Source organism: Poromitra crassiceps (assembly GCF_964638095.1).
Source record: "Poromitra crassiceps genome assembly, chromosome: 14".
In the NCBI taxonomy this organism is placed as follows: Eukaryota; Metazoa; Chordata; class Actinopteri; order Beryciformes; family Melamphaidae; genus Poromitra; species Poromitra crassiceps.
This window is the reverse complement of record NC_139633.1, coordinates 5,952,429-5,978,129: the sequence shown is the minus strand read 5'-3', so window position 1 is coordinate 5,978,129 and position 25,701 is coordinate 5,952,429. Positions and strand designations below refer to the sequence as shown.

At 43.6% G+C, this 25,701-nt stretch overlaps 1 protein-coding gene across 1 annotated transcript; it reads left to right on the top strand.

The window, feature by feature from the left end:
- The first annotated feature begins 7,649 nt into the window (after nt 1-7,649).
- On the top strand, nt 7,650-10,552 carry LOC310789450 (serine protease FAM111A-like). Its single transcript, XM_083651092.1, has 2 exons — nt 7,650-7,682; nt 7,781-10,552. The coding sequence occupies exon 2, from the start codon at nt 8,156-8,158 to the stop codon at nt 9,641-9,643; it is 1,488 nt and encodes a 495-aa protein (XP_083507218.1). The 5' UTR covers nt 7,650-7,682; nt 7,781-8,155; the 3' UTR covers nt 9,644-10,552.
- The last annotated feature ends 15,149 nt before the right edge of the window (nt 10,553-25,701 follow it).

Genomic DNA, 25,701 nt, shown 5'->3' with positions numbered 1-25,701 from the left:
TTTTTCAATTTGGCATTATAGAGAAGAGAGGTCCTTAGACCATCATCAGGTACCTGATGAAGATCTAAGGACCCAAACGTATCAAACGAATCTTCCCTTCTCTTGCCTATGGACTTCTCCTACCTACGCACCAGGCCCGTATCTAGCCTGCCACACTAGGGTGGGCTGGTAGGGGACAACTTTGGCGGTAGGTTGCCAGAGGTTGTGGGTTCGGGGATGGGGATTAAATTGCATTATATTCAGTGGCGCTGGAAGTACTTTTAGGTAGGAATGGACTCTCGGTGCTGCCTGCAAGGGCAGCGGCGAAGAAAATTTGACGTTTTTTGGACTTTCATCCAAGAATATTTAATTTTAAATTAACATTAGGATTATACTGTTGTGATGTCATTATTCAGTATCTTCTCCTTTTCTCACTCACTTTCATGTAACCACCTGCTCTCCCTTTAGTCGTTTTACACTACAACAGACAGCAACACAGGCATACACACTGAACCAAATTGTACCAGTAGGAGTCACCATTCTGTTTTGGGTCACCAAACTGTAAGTAGGAACTTTCACTCAGGTGACAGGCCAGTGTTTACATTATTATTGTCAAAACTATTAGCAAACTATGTACAAACTAACTATTTACAAAACTATTGCTATATTTCCAAGACGTTTAGTCTTATTCAAATTCAAACTGAAAAGTGACAAAGAAAACTACTTTGAAAGCAGATTGACTTACCCTAAAAATAAATAAAAATACTTCATCCAGTTTAAAATAATCAACTCCATAACATTTCTTTTCATTGGATGATCTTATTTCTCAAATCAAATTAAAGACTAGTGCAGTGAGACTTAACCATAGCTAAAAACTATTTGCCATTTAGCCTTCAAACCTATATTTACAAGACTTTTAGTCTTATTGAAATTAAAACTTTGAAAGCAGATTGACTTTGTTACCCTAACAAATAAATAACAATCCTTCATCCATAGTTTAAAATAATCAACTCCATAATATTCTTTGCATTGGATGAGCTTATTTCTCAAATCAAATTAAAGCTATAACTACAACTGTTAGGTGCCCTAAACTAACTAACCCAGTGGTCTCCAACCTTCGGGTCGCGACCCTAAGTGCGGTCGCCTGGAATTCAAAAAGGGAGATACAAAAAAATGGGCAAGATTAACTTTTGGGTGGGCATAGCCCACCCCTGCCCCCCCATCCCCCCCTAGAATCGGCCCTGCTACGCACCTGTCCTGTCCACATGAAACTGAAGGCGTGCATTATTAGCCTCTAATGTCAAAGCATTGTAAACATGTTTTTAAGGTGGCATCTAAATACTAAATGCCAAGTAGGCTACAGACGGTTTAATATAATGATTCATGATGGATTCCAAATTGCAGCAGGTCTGTGTTTTGGGTGTTTCCTTGTTTGCTATGATGCCGCCCTGATAACCAAGATCATCTGTTAAGTTTCATTTCTGGTGAAATGCAAGTTAAGGTCTCAGCCAATCAGGGAAGGACACCACACATTTAGTTTCAGTTACTGCTCTGTTGCAGTCAGTGTGTGGCTGATATTCACATCGACGCTGTGTCTCTGTTCAGAACATTTATTTCTTTTCTGTTCTTCTTCCATCCTGGCTTCATTGTGGACTGAAAGATTGTGTGCATCTACATAGACGTAAGCCTACTGCTGTTATTTCATGCAAGTTTAAATTCATGACCATTGTTAAATTGATGTACTCTCTGTAATTCTCATTTATTTAATTTGATATGGTTTATTTATAATCCACAATTGCTTTCTGTTTGCTTCATGTTACTGTTATTGATAAATAGCCTACATCAGTCAAATTATATTATACTAGTCCGGAAATCATCGATGCTAATAGCCCTCACTGTTTTTGCCTATGGGAGTTTTGAATGGGTTTTTGGCGCGATGCTTCTAATAATCTCTCTGGGCAACGCTGGCTTAATCAAACGCGAACCAGTGTTTAGTAATATCATCTTCACACACGAGGACCACTTTTACGAGTTTTGAAGCTTTTACGTGCCGTTAAAAGGACGGCTAGCTAGCAAACGGCTAAATGAGACTACACTTTTGAGTCGATAGGGATATATACGTCAATAACGTCACCACTTCAAAGGGCGAACACGGAAATTCTCTTTCCCTCACCTCGTTCAGCCCGGGGTAATCAGTGCCAGCCATACGTGCCAGCGTTGCCAGACGTACGATAATTATCTGACCTCTGTACGATCAATAATCCCCAAATCCCCCAAATGTACGATAATTTCATCATTTTGTGACACTTAGACGAATCCTACGTCTATCACTCTATCTGTTTATACAATCATCTCTTCAAACAACATATTTGCAGCCAATACGTGCAGGGTGTTTTGTTGTTGTTGCAACGCAGGCTGAGATCACAGTGTTGAAAAATCATGCCAAGTCCAAAAAGTAGCCAGTGATCAGCCGCAGTCCCCCCGACATAGCGCCGCGCTGGGGAGGGGGCATACGATAATTTCACTCCAAAAACGATAATTTTGACCCTCTGGTACGATAATTCAACATTTGCCATCTGGCAACACTGATCAGTGCACACATCCAACAACATTCCAGGTTGAGTGCTGATGTGGAAGCCTATGCGACAGTGTGTAGTTCTGGATTAGCTTAATAGCTTAGCTCGAGCATTTTACTTCTAGGGCTCGCATTTACGCTACAAAACTCATGAAAGTGGTCCTCATGTGTGAAGATTATCCGACGGAACTCTGGTTCGCGTTTGATTAATCTTGCGTTGCCCAGAGACCTTATTTGAAGCATCGCGGCAAAAACCCATTCAAAAATCCCATAGACAGAAACAGTGAAGAACCAGGAAGTTCGGGACTTCCGCATTCTGCCTACAAAAATACGTCATCCCTGCGGCTCTCTATAGACCAAATCAGCGGGATGTTTACATTTACTTCCGGGTACCCCTGAGGTCCACACATTATAATGGCGGTGGACGGCACAAACTGACATGTTGAAGACAAAAACAGACAAAGAAGACAAAAATGGTTCGTCCGTGTTGTGTTGTTGTTTAATATCATTCATAACAACACTTTCACTAACGTTAGTGGAGACCAGACTAGCTAATTTACCTGTTGGACCAGACTAGAGTAGACTTGAAGCTAAATTAAATTGACCTGGCGTCAGTAGCTCTGTCTGTACCAGGCTCTTTCTCGCCGAGAAGAGCCTGGTGACGCGAGGTTACTCTGTCTGTAACGTAAAAAAACAGCGAGTTTGACAGACAAACAAACTTTATTAGCTAGCTAACACTACATAAAACAAACACAGAAGAAAGGCTAGATACGTCGGACAAGCATGTTTACCAACCGTTTAACCATTTAAATTGAAAGTAGTCGGCCGAAAACAACGAGAGGGTTTGACAGCATTTATATGACAACACGCACATTTAAACCTGCCGCCTTTCCCAAGTGGTACCCGTAACGTTTGTTTGTCTGTCAAACTCGCTGTTTTTTTTGCAGACTCTGAGAAGAGCCTGGTGACGCGAGGTTATTACAGACAGAGCTACTGACGCCAAGTTAATTTAATTTAGCTTCAAGTCTACTCTGGTCTGGTCCAACAGGTAAATTAGCTAGTCTGGTCTCCAAAACGTTAGTGAAAGTGTTGTTATGAATGATATTAAACAACAACACAACACGGACGAACCATTTTTGTCTTCTTTGTCTGTTTTTGTCTTCAACACGTCAGTTTGTGCCGTCCACCGCCATTATAATGTGTGGACCTCAGGGGTACCCGGAAGTAAATGTAAATATCCCGCTGATTTGGTCTATACAAGACTGAATATAAGCAATGCATAGAAAAAAATGCATAGAAAATACTTGGAAATACTTACAAAATACAATCAATCAATCACAAATACAACAAAGTGTTTTGTAGACTGTGTTGTATTTGTGATTGATTGATTGTATTTTGTAAGTATTTCCAAGTATTTTCTATGTATTTTCTATGCATTTTTTTCCTATGCATTGCTTATATTCAGTCTTGTATTGCCCTGTTTTGCGGTCAACAGATGTTTTTGAGTGTGTACGTTACAGTAGGCTACGGTAGGTCTTACCCCGCTCGCCGGGCGCTTCTGGCTCATACTGAGCGCATTAGCGCCCGGCGAATGCAACGCATTTCCCATTTTACACTTTGCCATTTTCACGTCTAGGTCTAAAATGCTGGCTCCTACCTGAGTCTTCACGTGAAGTGAAGACGCTATCCGATGTCAAACATCCTCTTCTTTTAATGACACCTAGTTGTTGCATCCAAATGATTGCATAAAATCCACTTTTCTGTCGCTCAAAAACCGAAAACCATATATCTGGAGCACCGCGCCTTCTTCTTCTCTGATCTGAAGCAACCCGGAACAACGACTCACTGTTTACTCACTAATGCCCCCCACACTTCCGCAATGGTATTGCACCTCCGTTTCTGCACAAATGCAGAAATGGGAGGTGCAATACCATTTCGGAAGTGTGGGGGGCATTGTTGAGTAAACAGTGAGTCGTTGCGGGTTGCTCGAGGTGCTCCAGATATATGGTTTTCGGTTTTTGAGCGACAGAAAAGTGGATTTTATGCAACAATTTGGATGCAACAACTAGGTGTCATTAAAAGAACAGGATGTTTGACATCGGATAGCGTCTTCACTTCACGTGAAGACTCAGGTAGGAGCCAGCATTTTAGACCTAGACGTGAAAATGGCAAAGTGTAAAATGGGAAATGCGTTGCATTCGCCGGGCGCTAATGCGCTCAGTATGAGCCAGAAGCGCCCGGCGAGCGGGGTAACGGTAGGTCCAGCCTGAGCTAACGCTACAAATTGTGCCTGACTTTGTAGACTTATAATTTAGTACTTTGTGCTGGGCACTTACCCCGCTAGCCAGGCGCTTCTCGCTCATACTCAGTATACTCAGTATGAGCGAGAAGGGGTAACTGGGCACAGTGGGCAGCATAATAGCTACGGGCTACGGCTAACCCTTGGGCTAACCAGGAAATGAAATCAAAGGCGACACAATGATTATGGCCTAACGCAAACACCGTGTATTTTGAGAACTAAGTTTTGTTTTTCGCTCATGGAAAAGTCGTCGAAACTGAAACTATTCAAGAGCGCCTCAACTATTTATTTACCAATGACCATTACAAATAAATCCATAGGGTTTAGGGTAATCATAGCGTAATCAAAACATTAAAGATGTAATAGCTCCACATTAGGACTAATCTATTATTATAATTACTAGCATTTCCCTAGTTTTATTATCCAAAATTGAAGTTAACTCATTGAGTGCCAGCCACTTTTGGAGAACGGACGCTCCCAGTGCCAGAGTTTCAGAGCGTTTTCAGTGATTTCTCGAGGCCCACAGAATATTGTGTGATATTACTATGTAAACACCGAACACGCAAAAAGAACAAGGAGACTCTATTGTATCATCAGCAAAAAAAAGTTTATTGATACCATTTTCCGTTCTTTAGTTATCAGCCGGAGAAGATAGGTCAAAAACAGCAAAAACATGCATTTCTATCTAGAAGCTGAGTTATTCCGCCTTTTGTGAAATGCAGCATTTCAAGCACATTCACTGACTCTAGCTAATATTTTCTGATGTAGTGACCTGGTGTAGTTCTGTGGAGCCTGCGTGCCCCACCCCCCTCTCCCCCCCTGAGCTGCAAACTCCTCCCCACACGCACACAGTCTATTTTCGGAGCCTCCGTTTTTGCGGGCGGTGCGGCTCACAGCGGCTCACAGCGCGACAGCGCTGCGACAGCTCACAGCGCGACAAGGAAATGCCAAACGGGACTGCAGGTAAAGGTTTGGCCCTTCGGGGTCGGGTGCTGCCTTTCTGGTGGGTAATCGTGTGGAGAAACTATATGCAGACAGACAGACAGAGGCAGAGGAGCAGTTGTGTGCGCGGATTGATTGCTGTTGGCAGGCACCGTCAAGCAGCAGCCAGAGCAATCTACATGGCTCTGGGCTGCAGCATGAGCGGTTTCGCTTTGATCACGGCTTTTTCAGGCTGTATTCCTGACATTTCTGTAATCTGGAGAGCACTGTCGCCACCTAAGGGTTCTGTAAAATAGGTTATAGACCTCCAATAGCTACAATATTTGTACAGGAGATGTATCAGGGATTGATCCACGTCCCACCGTCAAAAAACGCAATTGACGACAATCGTCGTCTTTGGCACTCTACGTCAGTATTTGAATTGACGACAGCTGTCGTCATTGGCACTCAATGAGTTAAGTTAGTTAGAAGCAGAGTAGACTGCTTCTGAGGAAGGCGAGAGCTATCGCCGAAACTGTCAAAGTAAAACAGCATCTAATAAACCTATATGTCTGAACACAAGAAAACAAAAACTGTCTATTGTTACGAAGACATGATGAACGTCATTGAACTATTACTGGCATGTGTAGTCAACACCCAAGTCTAAAGACAGGAAAAAGCCTTCAAAGGGGGGGGTGGTGGTGGTGTTGTCTTGTGGGTGCTGATAAACATGTCAATTGTTTGTACAGGACAGAGTCGACTTCCCAGAACCCCCCAAAATGGCGAAGGGACACAGCAAACTCACGGTAAGTTGCTACAGTATGCACTGTCCCATGTGCTCCAGGCACTGTGAACTTTTTCTTATGTGTTTTGTGACCTTTTCTCTCCCTTGCCCTGACCCGCCGGAACAGCACACACTCTGTATCCTGGGACCTCCTGATTTACAAATTGAGCTCTGACAAGCTTGTAATTGCAGCTAAACCTGCCATTAAAGTTCTATTCTATTCTATTCTATTTTAGCGGCACATAGATCAATAGTCTCGAGTGGTTTGTGTCATCTGATCGGCCTTTAGAGACCGCCGATCATCAAACTATTGAGAATGAATATTGGCCGATAACAATCGTTGACTGATCGATTGGAGCACCCTTCAGGGATGGAAACTAGCCACCTTACCGTGACAGTCACCTTTTTGATCCCAAAATAGGGCACTATTGATTGATTGATGATTTTGAGTGGTTTTGTATCTGCCCTAGCCTGGTAAACCAGCCCGTCACGTGAACTCACATTTCATTTGGTTCTGCGTGACGGTCTGGCCCCAACTCTTCATCCAGGGGCGGGAGCATGGGCGGGAGTATGGGCGGGCGTAGTTGCCTTGACAGACAACTCCTTCAGCCAATCAGGGTCGGATACAGTCAAACCCAAATCCACTCGGAAGAATGGCAAAAACAAAAGCAGAGAAACTCCGCGGTTGCGGCGATACTCCTGTAGGCCTACTTGTTTAATTGTTGTTATTGAGTCTATTTCTGCAATAACTGCACTTTATGGCTGTTTAAACTAGACAAATGCTGACATTACTCCTGGAGATGATCACGCAAGGAAGCGCCCATTATTGTTTTGTTAGTGCAGTGCTAGTAGCGTTCCTGATTGGCTCTTCTGCTCTTCCGCTTCTGCTAAACCCCCCCACTGGCTTTGGGGCCAGACCGTCACATATCTGCCCTGGTATCTGTCACCTTTTTCACTCTTCATGAGTTTGCATCCCACCCTGACCCTTGATAAATACAGTATGCATATCTAAAAATCCTTTTCAAAAGTCCTTACAGGATCAACATCCTTTTCTCGTCTCACAGATCAATCCTGCACCCGGTAAAGTGACAGTGAAGAAGGAGGAGGAGGTTGGTGATTCCACGGTCAGTAGAGAGTAGACTGTGTAATCCATACATGCACAAAACAGCTTGCATGTTTACCACCTGAATCTCACCTTTCTTCTTACTCTTATTTCCTGCAGGTGGAACATCGTCGTCATCATATCAGATTTAAACTGAGCGACCATCCCAAAGAGTACAACATTACCTGTGATCGTGATCGGCCTTGTACAGTGCTGGAGGCCCTAAAAAAGAGTGGAAAATATCCGAAAGATGATTATCCAGATGAAAATGTTATAATTCAGTTGGGCGAAGAAGAGAGGGGAATTGCTATTGCAACACAAATTCCTTGCTTTTTGATTGAGTCTGAGGTGTTGCTGGTTATATCGCGTGAATCAGAACGGGTAGAAGAAGCTGAACGTCAAGAAATAGCTTCACAAAGCAGTTACATTCAATTCGACATTGATAAAGAGGGAGGGACAAACGCCAGAACAAAGCAGCTGTTTTTAAGTAATGCTATGAAACAGTTTAAGTATCTCCGTGTCTATGCAGACAAGGACATCACTGTGGAAGAAGCTCTGAGAAGAGATGGTCGCTTCTTCATGAATAACCTTGGCAAATTCGAGCTCTCTGATAATAAAAAGTCAATCTCCACCACAGAACATACTGAAGTGGTTGACATCCTAGATGGAAAACAGTTAAAGATATGTCTTCCACGAGGAAAAAGAGGGGCAGCCTCGAAGGAAGTGGTAGTAAGCAAAAGAGCTAAATACAAAGTTTCTGAAGTAAAGAAAGAACATCAGCAGGTAAACCAGCCTGTCCCTCATTATTCACAACACAATGGTGATAAGTCAGAAGCAGAACCAATCTCAGATGTAGTGAAACGGAGAGGCTGCAATGTCAGCAGCGGCAACGTTGACCGTGCACAGATTTATAGTCTCCTTCGTGAGCAGTTTCCAGATCTGAAAAAGTGGATGGAGAGTCGATTCCCAGGTGATTCCTATCAGGAAGCATTGAATCTGAGGAAGGAAGACTTTGGAAAGATCCAGCAGTCATTTAGTCACGTTCACAGAGTCAGGAAGCTGCTAGAGCTGGCCCGCTCAGTTTGCAAAGTTAATGTTGGGATTGTTTGTCAGGGCACAGGTTTTATCCTGTTTGATAACTTCATCCTGACTAATGCACACTTATTCAAAGACTGTGTTGTACAACATGGAGATGAGTGGCAGGTGACTACAGATGTAGATGTACATGCTGCATTCAACTACGAAAACCCATCTGGTAGAGATGCATATTGGGTCAAAGTTAAGAAAACAATCATTGCCTTCAATTATGATCAAACGAGAGGATTTGAACTGGATTATGCCATACTTGAGCTTGACCCTGCAGCTCCTCAGACAGAGTCAGAGGCTGCTCAGAAGCCCACCCTACCACCAGGACTCCTGAATATATGTGGTCCAGTGCCTGTGAATGGTGAAGCCTGCATTGTCGGCCACCCAGCAGGAGATCTGATGAGACTGGATCCTACATGTATCATTGAGAAAGTGAGGAGAGATGAGGCTAGAGATAAACAACTAGAGCCCTACAAAGAGACTGTGTTAACTCTGGCCTCTGTCATTGAAGTGATCAAAAATCAAGGCATTGGCAACATAATGAAGGATGGAAGTAAGACAGACCAAGTAGTGACCTACGACACCTTCATGTATCACGGCTCTTCTGGCTCCCCAGTGTTTGATGGGCAGTGCAGAGTGTTTGGTTTGCACACTGCTGGCTTTGTTTATGGGTTTCCAAAGCATGAGCAGAGTGTGATGGAATTCGCCCATCCTCTGATTGCCATATTCAAGGCATTCGTGATTCAGCTAAAGAAAAGCAAAAATGACGAACTTTTGGAGAAAGTTAAGGAGGAGGTAAAGAACAACCTCTATCTGCAGGTACCTCTTAACGAGGCACTTGAGTCTGTCACTGATGTTGTTAAGCCAACAGACCCTGAGGAGCCAATGGAGAGTTAGACCAGGTTACAGCTCCTTCATACAGGATCAGGATGTGAAACATCCCATATGAAGCATCCCTAATATATTTTCCTAGTTATTCAAACTCAGACTCCTAAATTTACTTATAATTACATTATTTATAGCTTAAGTACTCATACACATTCTACCAGAGGGGCAAGAGGTGGACTTATAACTTTACCCCTACCAAAGTCCAATTAGAAGAGGGTGGTATTTTACAGGGCGATATGGTGGAACAGTCTTCCAGGTGATGTTCGTTACATCAAAGGAAAGGCTATTTAAAAGGAATCTTACTCTACATACGCACAGACACAATATTGAGTGTTTGTGTACCTTGCAACATTGTCTCATCATCAACATTAGCTTTATCTCTTATTTTCATCTCGCTGTCTCTTATCTGATACATGTTTGTTTTTTTGGTGGTACTTGTTTTTTTAGTATATTATATTTGTATATTTTATCTTATGTAACATGCTTTTAGTGTGTATTCTATTGCAATGTCTGTTGTATATTATTGTATTGGACCCCAGGAAGACTAGCTGTTGTTTAGGCGTCAGCTATTGGGGAGGCGTTTTAATAAACAAATAAACATCAGTTCAGTGTTAGCACCGTTAGCACAGCAGCTAGTGTTTTCCAGTTGAGCAAATCAATCTTTACTCTGACAGAATGGTCAGTCATTTTAAAATGAAAGGATTGTGTAAATACTGGTATGTCAATCTTGTGATTTATTCAAAATGAATATGAAAAGTGACTGACTTGACAACAGAATGCAGATGTCATTTTCAGATCTGCCATTGAGTCAGTGATTTGTTTTGCAAATTAAATTGTTTGAAATGAAAAACATAGTCTATTGCAAATGAATGCTTTGACTCTTATCTGTGGTATGGTATGTCTAAAACAAACAAAGTACTGTGGTCTTTTTATCTGATTATAATTGTTAGATTAAAATGTAATTGTGGAATACATGATGTATGATACATGGAAATTATCAATTAAAATGTTATATGATAAACATTTAGTCATTCTTATCTCTTGGCCTTTTTTCTGACAAAAGATGGGTTGGATCTGAGGTTCAGTCAGGAATTATTTCTAGATATATTGTGTTTGATAAGTTCAAAGCTGTGGTCACATCAAGCAAAATCCACACTTGAGTCAATTACTGTAAAACTAGTAGCAACAGCAATGCCCAACCAGAGCAGCACCTATTGGTTTAAGAATATCTCAACATTGTTTTGTAACAACTGGTTTGTGTGTGTTTTGATTGAACCTTTCATTTATCCCTGTGGGGAAATTCAGGTAACAGCAGCAGAGGCAAAAGTAAAAGACACAGGCAGAACTGGCAGAAGACAGTAAAGGTTAGGTCGGTATATAAAAACAAGGTAACGCTTTAGAATACAGCCCGCAAATAAGCATGTAGTTATAGTATAACTACGGGGTACAAGGAGTGTAGTTATAGTATAACTACGGGGTACAAGGAGTGTAGTTATAGTATAACTACGGGGTACAAGGGGTGTAGTTATAGTATAACTACGGGGTACAAGGAGTGAATTTAGACTTTAACTAGAGGGTAACAAGATCTGTAGTTATAGTATAACTACAGTGTGGTACCCCGTAGTTATACTATAACTACACTCCTTGTACCCTGTAGTTATACTACAGTAGGTTATACTATAAGTACAGATCTTGTTCCCCTCTAGTTAAAGTCTAAATTCACTCCTTGTACCCTGTAGTTATACTATAACTACACCCCTTGTACCCCGTAGTTATACTATAACTACATGCTTATTTGCAGGCTGTATTCTAAAGAGAATTCACTCCTTGTACCCCGTAGTTATACTATAACTACATGCTTATTTGCGGGATGTATTCTAAAGCGAATTCACTCCTTGTACCCCGTAGTTATACTATAACTACATGCTTATTTGCGGGCTGTATTCTAAAGTGTTACCAAAACCAACAGATTAAAATATAGCCGCAATACCGGGGGTTCAAGCCTATTGCCCCTGAAGGGCAATATTGAATATATGTATCTTGAATATCTGTACCTTGAATAACTATCTGTAGGCCTACCTATCACCCAGGTCAGCAGTTGGTGGATCAATCTCGTCTAAAAAAGTGTAGTCATCTGTACTGTAGGTCAGCAGTTGACCTGGGCAAATGTCATGCAATTGGGCAAAGTCAGCAATAGAAAAACATGGAAGGGTGATGGTGATGATGTCACAATGCCCTAAAATGGCCTGTGAAGGCCTAAAAACAAAATATCGCTGTATTGATGAGGAAAAAGACAAATAATGATAATAAAAATAAAAATCTGAGCAAAAACAATAGGGGTTAGCCCCTTCAGGGCTTGAACCCCTAAATAAATAAAAGTTGATGAGCCCATGTGCAAAGGCTGTGTAAAGTGCAGAGCCATGTGCAAGGATGCATGTCCAAAGTACATGTCCATATGGTCAGTTCTTGTTATAGAGCCTGATGGCTACTGGCATGAAGGACTATCCGAAGCGCTTCTGTGTGTGTGTGTGTGTGTGTGTGTGTGTGTGTGTGTGTGTGTGTGTGTGTGTGTGTGTGTGTGTGTGTGTGTGCGTGCGTGTTGTATGTGTGTGTGTGTGTGTGTGCGTGCGTGCGTGTTGTATGTGTGTGTGTGTGCGTGCGGGTGTGTGTGCGGGTGTGTGTGTGGTGGGGGGGGGTCTGTGGCTGAATGTGTTCCTCATCCCCATTAGCACACCATGGAGGAGATGGGTGGCGGGGTTGTCCAGCATGCAGTTTCCTCCTTGTCCTTCCCTCTGCAACTGCCTCCAGACTGCTCAGCTCGAGCTGAGGAGATGATCATCTCCAATAGAGCTGGCTTTCTTCACAAGCTTATTCAGTAGTCGTAGTGTAGGCTTCACAAAGACCAGGGCCGCTGCTGGCCATTTGGGTGCCCTAAGCGTAATTGTTTTGTGGTGCCCCCCCTCCCCCCCGCAAAACTTTCAATAACTGTCAAACGAAAGACTGCAAAATCATTAATTATGAACGATACTAGTGTATCTCACATTACATTACATGTGGCAAACAAACAATTGTTAGAATTACTATACATGTCAGCAAACAAGCGATTGTTAAACTGTACATGCAAGCAGGGGCGGACTGGGATCATAATTCAGGCCGGGCATTAGATACCAAGCAGGCCAGGCCGATACGGGCCGACGTGCGTGCCGGCATCCGAAGGGCGGCGGCGAAAAATTTGGGCTGTTTGAAGCCCAATTTGGGCCGTTTGAAGCCAGATTTGGGCCGTTTGAAGCCCGATTTGGGTCGTTTGAAGCCAGATTTGGGCCAGTTGAAGCCAGATTTGGGCCGGTTGAAGCCCAATTTGGGCCGTTTGAAGCCCAATTTGGGCCGAGTCCAATTTTACAATGAGATGCACCCACTTTAACCCTGAATAAAGTAATAAGTAAACCAGTAGGCGGCGCCTGGCCTGCTGTTCAGTGAGTGGCCTTACTGAGGGCACCAACATTTTTTTTTTTTTTTTCCCCTACGCAGTCTGCATACTCTGCGTATAGGGTGCGGCGGCCCTGACAAAGACACTCGCTTCTCTAGGCTTCATCACTACCGCTCGAGCTATCGGGCTGGCCCTTTAGCTCGAGCGGTTAAGGTGGTGTTGACCCCAGCGTACCCTGTCGGTGAAGCCAGAGGTCCCAAGTTCGTAGCCGGCCTGACGCTACAGTAGTAGTAGAACATCCTTAAGCTGCTTGTTACAGATGTTAAAGGACCTGAGCCTCCTCAGGAAGAACAGCTTGCTCTGCCCCTCCCTGTTGTGGGGGGCATCAGTGTTATCGGCTCAGTCCAGTTTATTGTTCAAGTGTATTCCCAGGTACTTGTACAGTAGGAGACCACTGGCCAGATAAGAGTCCATCATCTCCACCTCCTCCTCCCCACGGATGGTGATGGGAGTTGGGGACCTTCTCTTACTCCGCTAGTCCACCGGCACACACACACACACACACACACACACACACACACACACACACACACACACACACACACACACACACACACACACACACACACACACACACACACAGGTATGTGTGTGTGTGTGTGTGTGTGTGTGTGTGTGTGTGTATGTGTGTGTGTGTGTGTGTGTGTGTGTGTGTGTGTGTGTGTATACACACACGCGTGGGTACGTGCGCATGCATAGACTGCCTGTGTTATTTATCAACTTATCAGAAGGAATAATCTCTTCCAGTAAGGACTGAATAGAATTCCTGTTTACTCCTTTACCGTGTGACGGTAAAGCGCGCGTGTGTGTGTGTGTGTGTGTGTGTGTGTGTGTGTGTGTCTAATCAATTGTATGGGTTGTAGGTTGTACTTTGACTCTGTTCGTCTCATTTCAATACTCAAATCCAGCTGAGAGAACAGAAACATTTGTAGTGACACACATAGGCCTAGCATTAGTATAGCTAGTAGTTAGTAGTGTATGGGGGTTCTTTCATATCAACAATCTAATTCTCAATAACATATTGCTTTGATTTTAAAATGTGTAGGAAGCATCAGCACATGTAAAAAAAATAATGAATTCAGATATTTACATGAACAATAAAATTGAGAGAAGGAACATTCAAACTGCCCAAAAGCATGCTGTAATGTTCATGTAGTTCAGGAAGGGAACAATTTCTAGTAGCTGCAGCTTCACAGCCACAGTGACAAAATGTCCTTTAGTGAATCCAGACTGCATCTGAACAGGTGAAAACCTGGCCAGACTCTCTGTGTGTATGGATCTGCAGTGTCCTAAATAAGGTAAATATTTGTTCTGATTTGTGCTGAGCCAGACAGAGGCTGAAGCAATAGAACTCTGACACACCAAATTTACAGTAATCTGCAGCAGTAGCCTATTTAAGCGCTAGTAGGGGACAGAGAGAGGACAGAGATACAGCACAGGGGAGTCTGCTGGTTCTGAGGTTTTGAGATTCTGGTTCGAGGTTTGGATCATGGAACCAACATCTAAACCAGCTGCTGTTCTACTGCTGTTCCTACTGCAGACCTGCCTGGCTAACCATGGTAAGCAACGTTATCACTTTTATTACAAATCAGAATCACTGAAAATCTATTATGATATTATTGAATTACAGCAGCGCTGTAAAATCTCAATTAAATCTATCATAACAAAATATTATTTTCTAACTTTCACTCTGTTTTGTTTTTGTTCAGCATGTACAACGAAAATGGTGGATCTCGCCTTCCTAATTGACGGATCGGAAAGTATGACTAGAGCTGAATTTCATCAACAGATAGATTTCATAGTGGACATAAGGAAAAGCCTGCTGATGCGGAACTCATCAATCAAGGTCATTACACTGTTGCAACATTAAAGGATTCACACTTTGAATTCTATAATTATCACTATGTACCAAACCAGATCTCCCAGGGACCACTTCCACTGTGGATAAAAAAGAAAAATCCCCATAAAATAGAATTTGCTGATTTAATCATGCAATAGTAGCATCAGAAAAGCTAGCCTCGACGCGAGACTCGGCCTTCATTCTTCATTCTGAGTCACGAAGTAGCACCCCAATATGGCGTTGCAGGCTCCGCTAAAATGGCCTTACATCTTCAATATAACATAGCAATCACAACAAAACAGTCCCAAAGTTCTGCAAAAGGTTGTTATCTGAAGTTTCGGATAATCTGTAGTTTCCAATACTGAACCCTTGTAAACATGCCAGAAGCTGTGTTTTCTGTTCTTACGGATGTGTAATTATGGGTTTCCACATGTAGGCACAATAGAGATGGCGCTTCGAGACTCATCGTGCATTCCTTTATAACTGGGGACTGGTAATCTTACGACTTCAAAGGTCATGGGCTGGGCGGTGACGTCATCAGAGCTGGTATTTCCCATTCCAAACTCGTAGGAGCCTCAGCAGCCCCAACTTCAAAAATCCAAGATGGCTGCACCGCGCAACAACAGTAGTAGTCATAGTAATATTGTTTAGCACTTCTGTTTTGTTTGTGTCTCATTAAATCAGCTGTACACACAGCACTGCCTAACTTCTATCTGTGTGGACATGAGGCTGCAGTGTTTGTATGCGCAAAATGCCGCGAAATGCCATGTTGTCAATTGTTATTGCTAACAATGGCTAGCCTGGCTAGCGACTGGATCTGACCAATGAACAGTGAACTTCCCAGCTCAACTTTTCTGCAAATGGAACGCTAACAAATTGGATGTGATGTCATTTAGCCTCCACATCCCAGTTATTTTGCGATAAAGGAACGCACCATCATGGCCCGTTCCTTTTTCTCAAACAAACTAGGATGTAGCAGTTGAATGACGTCACATCCATTTTGTTAGCATTCCATTTGCAGAAAACTGGGAGCTGGGAAGTTCAGTGTTGAATTGCGTCACATCCGTTTAAACGAGTCAGAGCCGGTCGCTAGCCAGGCTAGTCTTCGTTAGCAATGACAATTGATAACAAGGCATTTCGTGGCATTTTGCGCATACAAACACTGCAGCAACATATCTACACAGGTAGAAGTTAGACAGTGCTGTGTGTACAACTGATTTAATGAGACACAAACAAGACCGAAGTGCTAATAAACAGTATTTACTACGATTTTAACTACTGTTGTTGCGTGGAGCAGCCATCTTGAATTTTTTTGGTCGGGGCTGCTGAGGTTCCTACGAGTTTGGGAGAGAGAATACGAGCCCTGGTTACATCACTGTTCGAGCTCATGACCTTTGAACCGTCAGATTCCCATTTCACAGTTATAAAGGAATGCACCATCAGAACGAATTGAAGGCTGATTCTCGCGTTGAGGCTACAGAAAGGCTACAACAACATACTGTAACATGGTTCAAAATGGACACACACACACCCAACCGCGCTGGAAAGGGGGAGCTGCCGGGGCTGCAGCCCCCCCTGGTGGCGGCCTCAGCCCCTGCACCTTCCTGACGCAGCCCCCCCCAGCCCCCCCCAGCAGCCCCGCCCCACCCTCATTTGGCGAAACTTCAGTGACTGTCACAGGCATCTCTCTCTCTCTCTCTCTCTCTCTCCCCTCATTTCCCCGTGGGTGCTCTGCTCTGGGCTCTAGGCTGTGGCTGGGCGGGTCGAGTCTCTTTACATTGATTTGATAGCAAACTCCTCCACCCGAGGCCCGCTGGCGGCCCCGGGTTACAAAACGAGTTGATCAAAACATAGCCCAATCTGATTGGCTGCATGAGTCAGTGCACTCTACCCTGCTGACGTAGTGAGTAAACACACTTGTTGTGCATTGAGCGGTATCAGAGAGAGAGTGACAGACTGACACATACAGCATGCTTCGGTCGCTTGTTCCTATTCTGTCGAACTGAAGTGGTGTGTGAAGTGTGTGTGTGTGTGTGTGTGTGTGTGTGTGTAGGTCGCTGTTAAATCTCCTATGTGCGTTTGCGTCAGCTTTATCGCTTTATCGGGGGATGGGTTGGGCGACGGGCATGCGCAAGCATGGGCACGCACTGGCACAGACATAAATCGGCACCCCTGATTCCATTCAAGTTTTAAGACAATAAATTGTGCATTACAAGTGCCAACTTCACGCAGCATGCTCGCACAAGGCCGCGCCGCGCAGCGCACTTTGCGTGTGCTCGCACCTCGCACGTGCACGCGCACGCACCTCACACGTGCACGCGCAAAGTGCTCGGCGCGGCGCGGCGCGTCTCTCTTAAAACGGAGCCCTCTACAGCCTCTGAAAGTAGATTTTCAAAATTGTGATATTTCCGAAAATCTGCCCAAGCACTCTTCAGGCTTATGTCTAGGAAAAACTGTTGTCTGTAATAATAATAAACTAAAAGGCAATGCTCTGGTGGACAGTTTGGGGATCACTGCTCAAATATGTGTGCTTGGCAGGGATCGCGGAACCGCCCGGGCCACCCGGGCCGCGGCCCGGGTACTTTTCAGTTCCCAAAAAAAAAAAAAAAAAAAAATTTTTTTTTTTTTTTACAATTAAACCTCATTTACTTATTACACTCGACTGGTTGTTTTTCAGATGTGATGTGAATCTAAAGTGAACTAAACAAGTCAGATCCACTATAAATGTTTTTCAGTAGATGCTGTGATGTAGCCACAAGAAAGGTGCAATATTAATGTTTTTCAGGAGATGGCGATGTTGCTAGCTATAGGTTCTAAACAAGAAATGTGGTTCAAATGTTTACAGTAGTTTTCCTTTCTTGCTGCACTACAATGTTACAATGCTGTGAGACAGGCCCGGCGTTGGAGGGGGGCCTGACCGGGCCGGGCCCCCCCATTCCCTAAACTGGCCCCCCCATTAATTTTTTTTTTTTTTTTTTGTGTGTGCTAAAAACGTTTTTCCGTTTTTCTGTTTTAAAGTTTAAAACGGAATCTGGCTGTCATTAGGCATTGATTAACTGAATGCTGTTGCTAACTGTTACTTTGAACCTCCATTTGCAATGATTCTGGCTGGATATTAATTAACTATTGTAAATTTGTCACAATGAATGCAATTTGTGCACAATGTGTAAATACATTTAATATTAATTGTTTAGGCCTATTTGTAAAGTCACAACACATTAGAGATGTGTGTAGTTCCTCATAGATTTAGCCTCTTCCTTTTGCTCTCAAATGCACCAGTTTGACGAATTTTACTTTAAAATGTACAAAATCTTCTTCCGGGGGAGAATCCCCCCGGACCCCCCTTGGCCCCCCCAAGCTAGGGGCAGGCCCCCTCTGTAATTTGGTTCTGGAGGCCTGCTGTGAGACGGAGCTAAACACAAAAGATGCAATATTAATAGTTTTTCATGAGATACTCAGTATTTAATATTAATACTAATACTAATAATAGAAAAGGAGAAGATACTGAATAATGACATCACAACAGTATAATCCTAATGTTAATTTAAAATTAAATATTCTTCTAAATATGGATAAAAGTCCAAAAAACAAAATTTTCTTCGGCGCTGCCGAGATTCGGGGGGGGCACGCCCCCCCGACGGGGGACACGCCCCCCCGACACGCCCCCAGGCCCCCCCAAGTTCAGATGCGTTCCGCTATCCCTGGTGCTTGGTACAATTCTAAGTTATTTTTTCATGGTTTATCTTTTCAGTTTGCTGCAGTTCAATTCTCCTCAAACCCTCGGAAGATTTTTGACTTCCACGACGATCTGGAGGGGAGAGCTTTGGATTACCTTAGGAGAGAAGAGCAAATGGAGCGACTCACCAACACATACAGGGCTCTGAGATACGTGCTGTGAGTAAAACAACGAAAACATTTGGCATCTGTTCTTTCAAACATAGCCCCGAGTCGGGACTCGTTCCATTAGCTTCCGCTACTGCTCGCTGCCAGGAAGAGTCCCATGTACATACATAGACTAGCATGCGACTTTCGCTCCCAAGCTGTCTACATCAGCGATACGCACGTATTTACAAGTCCCACAGAAACATTTCAAAGCCACCTACTTGAGAACAAGGGTTCATTGCTTCTCAACGACGGGGTTAGATTGTTCGAAAGCTTGACGCTGCTCATAAATGCCTCTTTTCATCCAAAGTCTGTGCTGGTGATATTATTTTTTACCAAGCTTTCGAACAGAGTGGCGCTGTTGAGTGGTCTGACGGCTGGGAGCTGCAACCCGGAAAAAATAATATCACCAAGACAGACTTTGGATGAAAAGAGGCATTTATGAGCAGCGTCAAGCTTTCTAACCCCGTCGTCGAGAAGCAATGAACCCTTGTTCTCAAGTAGGTGGCTTTGAAATGTTTCTGTGGGACTTGTAAATACGTGCATATCGCTGATGTTGACAGCTTGGGAGCGAAAGTCGCATGCTAGTCTATGTATGTACACAGGACTCTTCCTGGCAGCGAGCGGCAGCGGAAGCTAACAGAACGAGTCCCGACTCGGGGCTATTTCAAACACTGCTCTTAAAGATTTCTCAGATTCTTGAGACATAGGCGGCCACATTAATTTTTAATTGGGGTAGTGCGTTTAGGCTGCGACAGTTGACTCAGACCAAAAACAAAACGCGGAAAAAATATGTGCATGGCGGAACCTGTTGGTTTTTATTTCAGCGCCCATGTTAACAGGTTAGAGCAGCCACACAGCCCGTCTGAGCAGCGTGGCTCGGCTGCGTCTCAGCTGCGGCAGCTCCGCAGCAGCAACGCTGTCTGTGTGGATCACAACAGGCGTGTGTGAGCCACAGCAGTTCAGCAAGGTTTAGCTAGGTTTAGGTTTAGTTTTACTGTAGAGGCACTGAGGCAGACACAGGATGCCCAGGCTACCAGAGGGTGGATTAATACCATAATCAACATCTTGCTGGTTGGAGTAATGAAGTTGATGAAGTTATAAATGAAATAAATTAAGTTTTGACAAATCTGAATACGACCAGTGTTGGCGTTAGTGTAATTGTATTACTTTTCCCAGTAATGTAAGGGATTACAATTTCCAAAAAGTAATGATATATTACAATTACTAATCCAAGTAACTTCAAGCTACTGCATTACTTTCTCCAGCACTGGCACAGCGCTAAAACGAAGTGTGGAGATAGGTCTGGCTTAGCCTTGTACCAAGACGCTGATTACATTACACTGCATTACATTGCATCAGCGTCTTGGATACTAGTCCCCTTTTCCGGTCGCCGGTTGGTTTGCCGGTTGGTTTTCCCTGATTTACGTGTCCATAAACGTTCAAATCCAACATGTAATGTACTCACCCTCAAAGCCACAGATGTTAGGAAGCTCTACGGAAGCGTCGCCGGGTCTTTGTATATTCCTTATTGTTCAATAAACGTGCATTTTATCCCAGATGTCCAACTTTTTCTCCTCACTTCTTCGTCCCGCAATGAATGAGTGCACCGGCTGACAGACACCGGCTGTCTACTGCGCCACAGCGCCTTTATAGCGGTTGGGAGGTGTATTGCACATTGGTTATATGAGGCTCGATATGGTGCGAGACTACACTGTGTTGCCTAAAATGTGAGGTAGGCACTTATATCAAAAGTATGCAGTTGACTAACCCTGTAAGGTGAATTATTGTTCCTATGGATTCCATTCTAAAAGGTGCTGGCTAAACAGGTTGTATGTCACTTTTTCAGAAGGGGGGTAGCAAAAGTAATATAGTAATGTAACGAGTAACGCAACTAATTACTTTTAAAAACGAATAAGTAAAGTAATTGTATTACTATTTAAATGAGTGTTCATGAATAAGTAACTAATTACATTTCCTGAGTAAATTGCCCAACACTGAATATGACAGATGCTATTTATTTGTGCATTTGTTTCAGGGAGAACATCTTTGAAAACCAGACAGCAGGTGCCTCTCCTAATGCAACGAAAGTTCTGGTAATAATCACAGACGGGGGTCTTCTGATATTGACCGCAGGAGGGACAGCATTATCATGAAGTATGACAACCAAAACATAACTCGATTTGTCATTGGGGTAAGTGCTAATGTTGCAGAAAATGTCATCCTTTTATTATTACTGGTTTGAAGTTGAAGTCCCAATATGTAACTGTTTTTACCCTAATATAACTTTATAGCTTTTAAATCACTTTGATGCTATTGTAACGTATCGGTGATACGCTAAAGAACGGAGAGTTGTAGTTGGTACAGGTTCTTTATTCACAGGCTTCTTTAGCTCCTAGCAGCTAGCTTCACACAGCTAGCTCTAGACACAACAACCAGTCTCAGCTCGCTCCATAGCTAGACTCCCATCCGGCCTGCGGCCGCTGGTCGTATATACCCCCTTTCCCTTAGGAACACACCCACACACATTAGTTCCTAGCTACAATCCAGACACTTATGTTGCACATCACATTACAGGTAATACCTGGATTACCTGGAACGCTACACTATACTGTGTTCTAATATGGAGAATGGCAACTCTATCATTCCCACTCTGTGATCTGAACGCCTGTTTCCTGCACCATGTAACTTCGAGGCTCCGTCCCAGAGCATGTCAAGTTGCCTGGATGTAACTCCATTTCCTGTTGCAGCCCCTTCATAATAAAAGTTGTCCGCTGATAAACTAACGGGGTGCTTTTATTGTGAAGTACGCATAGGAATTGAAAGGTGTTTCTCTCTTGCTAGCTTGATTAGCGGTGCGATTAGTGTATTGTTAACAAGTCGATACATTTGGAGCAATTTCTTTCTCTCCCAGCAAATACATTATAAACACTGCAGAAAGGTTATCAAAGTAGAGAGTACAAGAGGAAACAGTAAAATAAGACTGATATCTGAACGTACAAACAGGAAAGTGTAGTATTTATTAGCATCTGTATTTACCACTTGTGGCAGCAGAGGCCGCTGTTGCTGCTGCTCAGCACAAAGTTACACCACAAAACCTAGAGGGTCAAAGTATGGCTCTGTTTTACAGGTAAGCTGCTTGTGTCCGATAATAAACTACAAAGAAAATGTGCATAAAATGACTAAAAACAGTATTGATTCCAACTTTGAGTCCAAAATTGTTCACTATGTTCTTTGGATGTTGGTTGTCTTGTTGCCATCAGACTTGAGCTGCTTCATGATCATGATCTAACAAAAACTTATTATTTTCAGGTCAGAATTCGTAGATGGGAGAGACTTTTGCCCTTTGCTTCAGAGCCGAAAGCGAACAATATTTTTATTATCAACGACTACCACGGACTCAAGGGAATCATGAAAAACTTGGAAGAAAAACTCTTGACATTAGAAGTTGGGGAATCTTCCTCCGGAGACCGAGCCGAGCTCTCTGCCACGGCCAACAACAGCACCTCCTGGCTGGGCTGCGGGCTCAAACCACACGCAGAAGAGACTGGGAATGACAATCGATCCAGTAAAGGTGGCTATTTTATGGAAAGAGGTGTTGAATATAACGTTATTCTGATTTGAACAGCCTCTCCTAACGTACATGCCCTATATAGTTCTATCAGCCATGTATCGTTCTGAGAAATACCTACTCCCCCCCCCCGCCCCCCCTTCCGAAAAAAGACTAGGCCTAAGCCTATACCAGTGGTTCTCAAAGTGGAGTCTGGGGACCCGCAGAGGTGGCGGCATTGGATTTGGGGTGAAAAAAATACATATAGTCCTTAATAGGCATTGTGATCAGACCTTCCGTTTCCCAGAAAATGTAAACATTTCTCTGATTGGATGTGGGAGGTGTAAAAAAAGGGAAAAAAGATAAATCTACTTGCGGACCACTAGGGGGCGCCCGCGGACCACCACTGGTCCGCGGACCACTGTTTGAGAAACACTGCTCTAGGGGGTTCCCAGCTAAAAGGGGGATAATTTATTTTCACTGTAGTTCCATAAATAAATAACACAAGAATGTATGAGTATTTTGGTCATGGGTTTCATACATACATACATACATACATACATACATACACATACACATACACACACACACACACACACACACACACACACACACACACACACACACACAGATTACATAATCTATCTCTCTGTTTTCAGATCTGCTGGTTCAGCCAATCATCTCCCTCTCTCCCTCCATGGATGGGGGGACATAGGTGTCCACAGCCTCCAGGTTCACCTTCAGCTGCTCCATCCAGCCACAGTACCCAGGATGCTCCTCCACCCCACCTCCAACACAGCACAGAACAACCACACCCAGCTGTCAACCATTCTGCCCTCTTCAGTGCCTTGTTCAGGGGCACTGACAGCAGGAGTAATATTATTACATGAGACTATAACCCACGGGCCTTCCGTGGCTTCAGCCAGGACTGCAGAGGTCAATCTCTCCAGTAGGTATCAGAATCAGCTTTATTGGCCAATGTAGACATAGAAGGAATTTGACTCTGGTATACTTTGCTCTCAATGTACTTACACAGGAAAAAGAAAATGTATGATACAAGCTAAAACGAACCAACAAGGACAGCAATATAAGAAGAAGAAGAATGGTATACAATATGTAAACCACACTGGACTGTAAACAAGGCCATAAGTCGGATATTGCACAGTTGTTTATCAATCTATAAGCCATGCTTTGTGTAACTGACCGCTTATTTTCTTTGCTGCTCCAGTTTCTTCCCCACATAATTTACATCCTTTCCTTTCCGAATTATTGTAGTGTCCACTAGGTGTCAACCATCATGTCTCCCAGTCATGCCTGTTGGAGAAAATAAAATCAATGGTTCATCAGTCGAGACTCTCTGCGTCCTGTTACTACTGCCCAGAGCTGTTACAGTGAAAACTCGGCCTCTACATCGGGAGACCAGCCTACCACCATCTTCGTCCTTCATCAAAGTCAACCCAAACCACACTCAATTGTCAGGCAAGAACTGTGCAACACACCATAGGACTGCATAGCAGCTGCAACGACCGACTCTAAATAAGGAATATTAAAGAGTCCTTTGCACATGCACGATTGCACACCTGCTTTACCCGTAGCACTTTGATCGCACTTCATGCACTTTATCTCATGCTATGGTTCAAATGTGTGAAACTTTGATGTTTTAAGTACGGCGACCCCCCTTTTAAGTTTATACAGTCTTACGGTATGGTGAATATGATGGCTACTTCCAACCAGAGATATTAAAGAGAGTCCTTTGTACATGCACAATTGCACCTCTGCTTTAGCTATGGCACTTCGATCACACTATATGCACTTTATCTCATGTTATGGTTCGAACGTATGAGACTTTCATGTTTTAAGTGCGGCCAACCCCCCTTTTAACGAGTTAAGATCATGGTATGAAGAATATAATCGTTAAGTGTTGATGTCCTATATAAGTGGTAAATTCTGGAATCAGTCTTAAGGCCAAAGTCCTATGCGCAAAGTGGGTGAGCTAAATACTTTGTTTTTGATGGATTTGTAAATGTCTGGCTGGAGTTTTATATCGCTCTTTAAAGCTAAAGCTAAAGATGTCACTCCCTGGAGAAGGAGCGAACCACCCATCCAGACAAAGAGGACTAACGGAGAAGGGTCAAGGTTTACGTGATCAGCACACCCAAAAACACCACGAAGCTTTCCATAAGGCGTACAATTCTTGGAAACGGACAGCAAGAGACAGCAGAACAGCGCTGAAGGCCTACTGTTGCCCGGACGATCTCGATAGAATCGAGGAAGCAGCCCGCAAGTGTCATAATCTAGTTCGCCTTACATATGACCCCATTTTACGGAACCAGACCACCACGCCAGACATTGCCAGCAAAATGGACACTTGTGCAAACCTGACCGACGAGATTGTTTCCATTGTGAGTAAACGAAGACAAACCATTGACGAAGATTATAACATCAGAGTTGAAAGGGAAAAGGTCAGAGTGCTATTAGACAAGGAAACATATGGGTCTGTCTTCGGTCATACAGTAACTGAAACGGTAATCTCAGAAACGTCACGTAAATCAAACCATTCAAGCATGCACTCCAGTAGTTCTAGTAAACGACTAGAGGCAGAAGCAGAACTCGCAGCCAAACGGGAAAATGTAAAGGCAATGAAGGATGTCCAAGCGCAGCAATCACGATTCAACAAACTGGAAAATGAATTGAAACTCGAAGATGCAACAATGTTGGCGGAAATGGAGCGTAAACGGGCGGAGAGACGTTTAAAGCTGGAGGAGGAACGGATAAAGCTGGAGCAGCTACAAGCAGAGAAGGATGTCCAAGTAGCAGCTGCTCGAGCAAGAGTGTACGAGACCCCGGTAATGGATTGTGAGCCTGAAGTGAATCAGCCGACCGAATCTGCAGCCCCGCTAAACCCACGCGCTACATTATTCCAGCCTCAAGCAACACCTCTGACAGCGACAGCATCTGAAGAGACCATCGGCCTAGCCCAAGCACTAGCAAGCTCACTAAGCATAAACCGCTTGCCTGTGCCTGAGCCAACAATATTTAATGGCGACCCAATGACATTTATTGACTGGAAGATGTCCTTCATGACCCTCATTGACCAGAAACCCCTCCCAGCAAGTGAGAAGATGTTTTACCTGAAGACATATCTCACTGGAGAGGCAAGCAAGGCTGTGCAAGGATTCTTCTATAGGACTTCGGAGGATGCTTACGCGGGCGCCTGGAAGGTACTACAAGAGAGGTACGGGAACCCGTTCATCGTGCAAAAAGCCTTTCGCGATAAGCTCACCACCTGGCCTAAAATTAGCGCGACC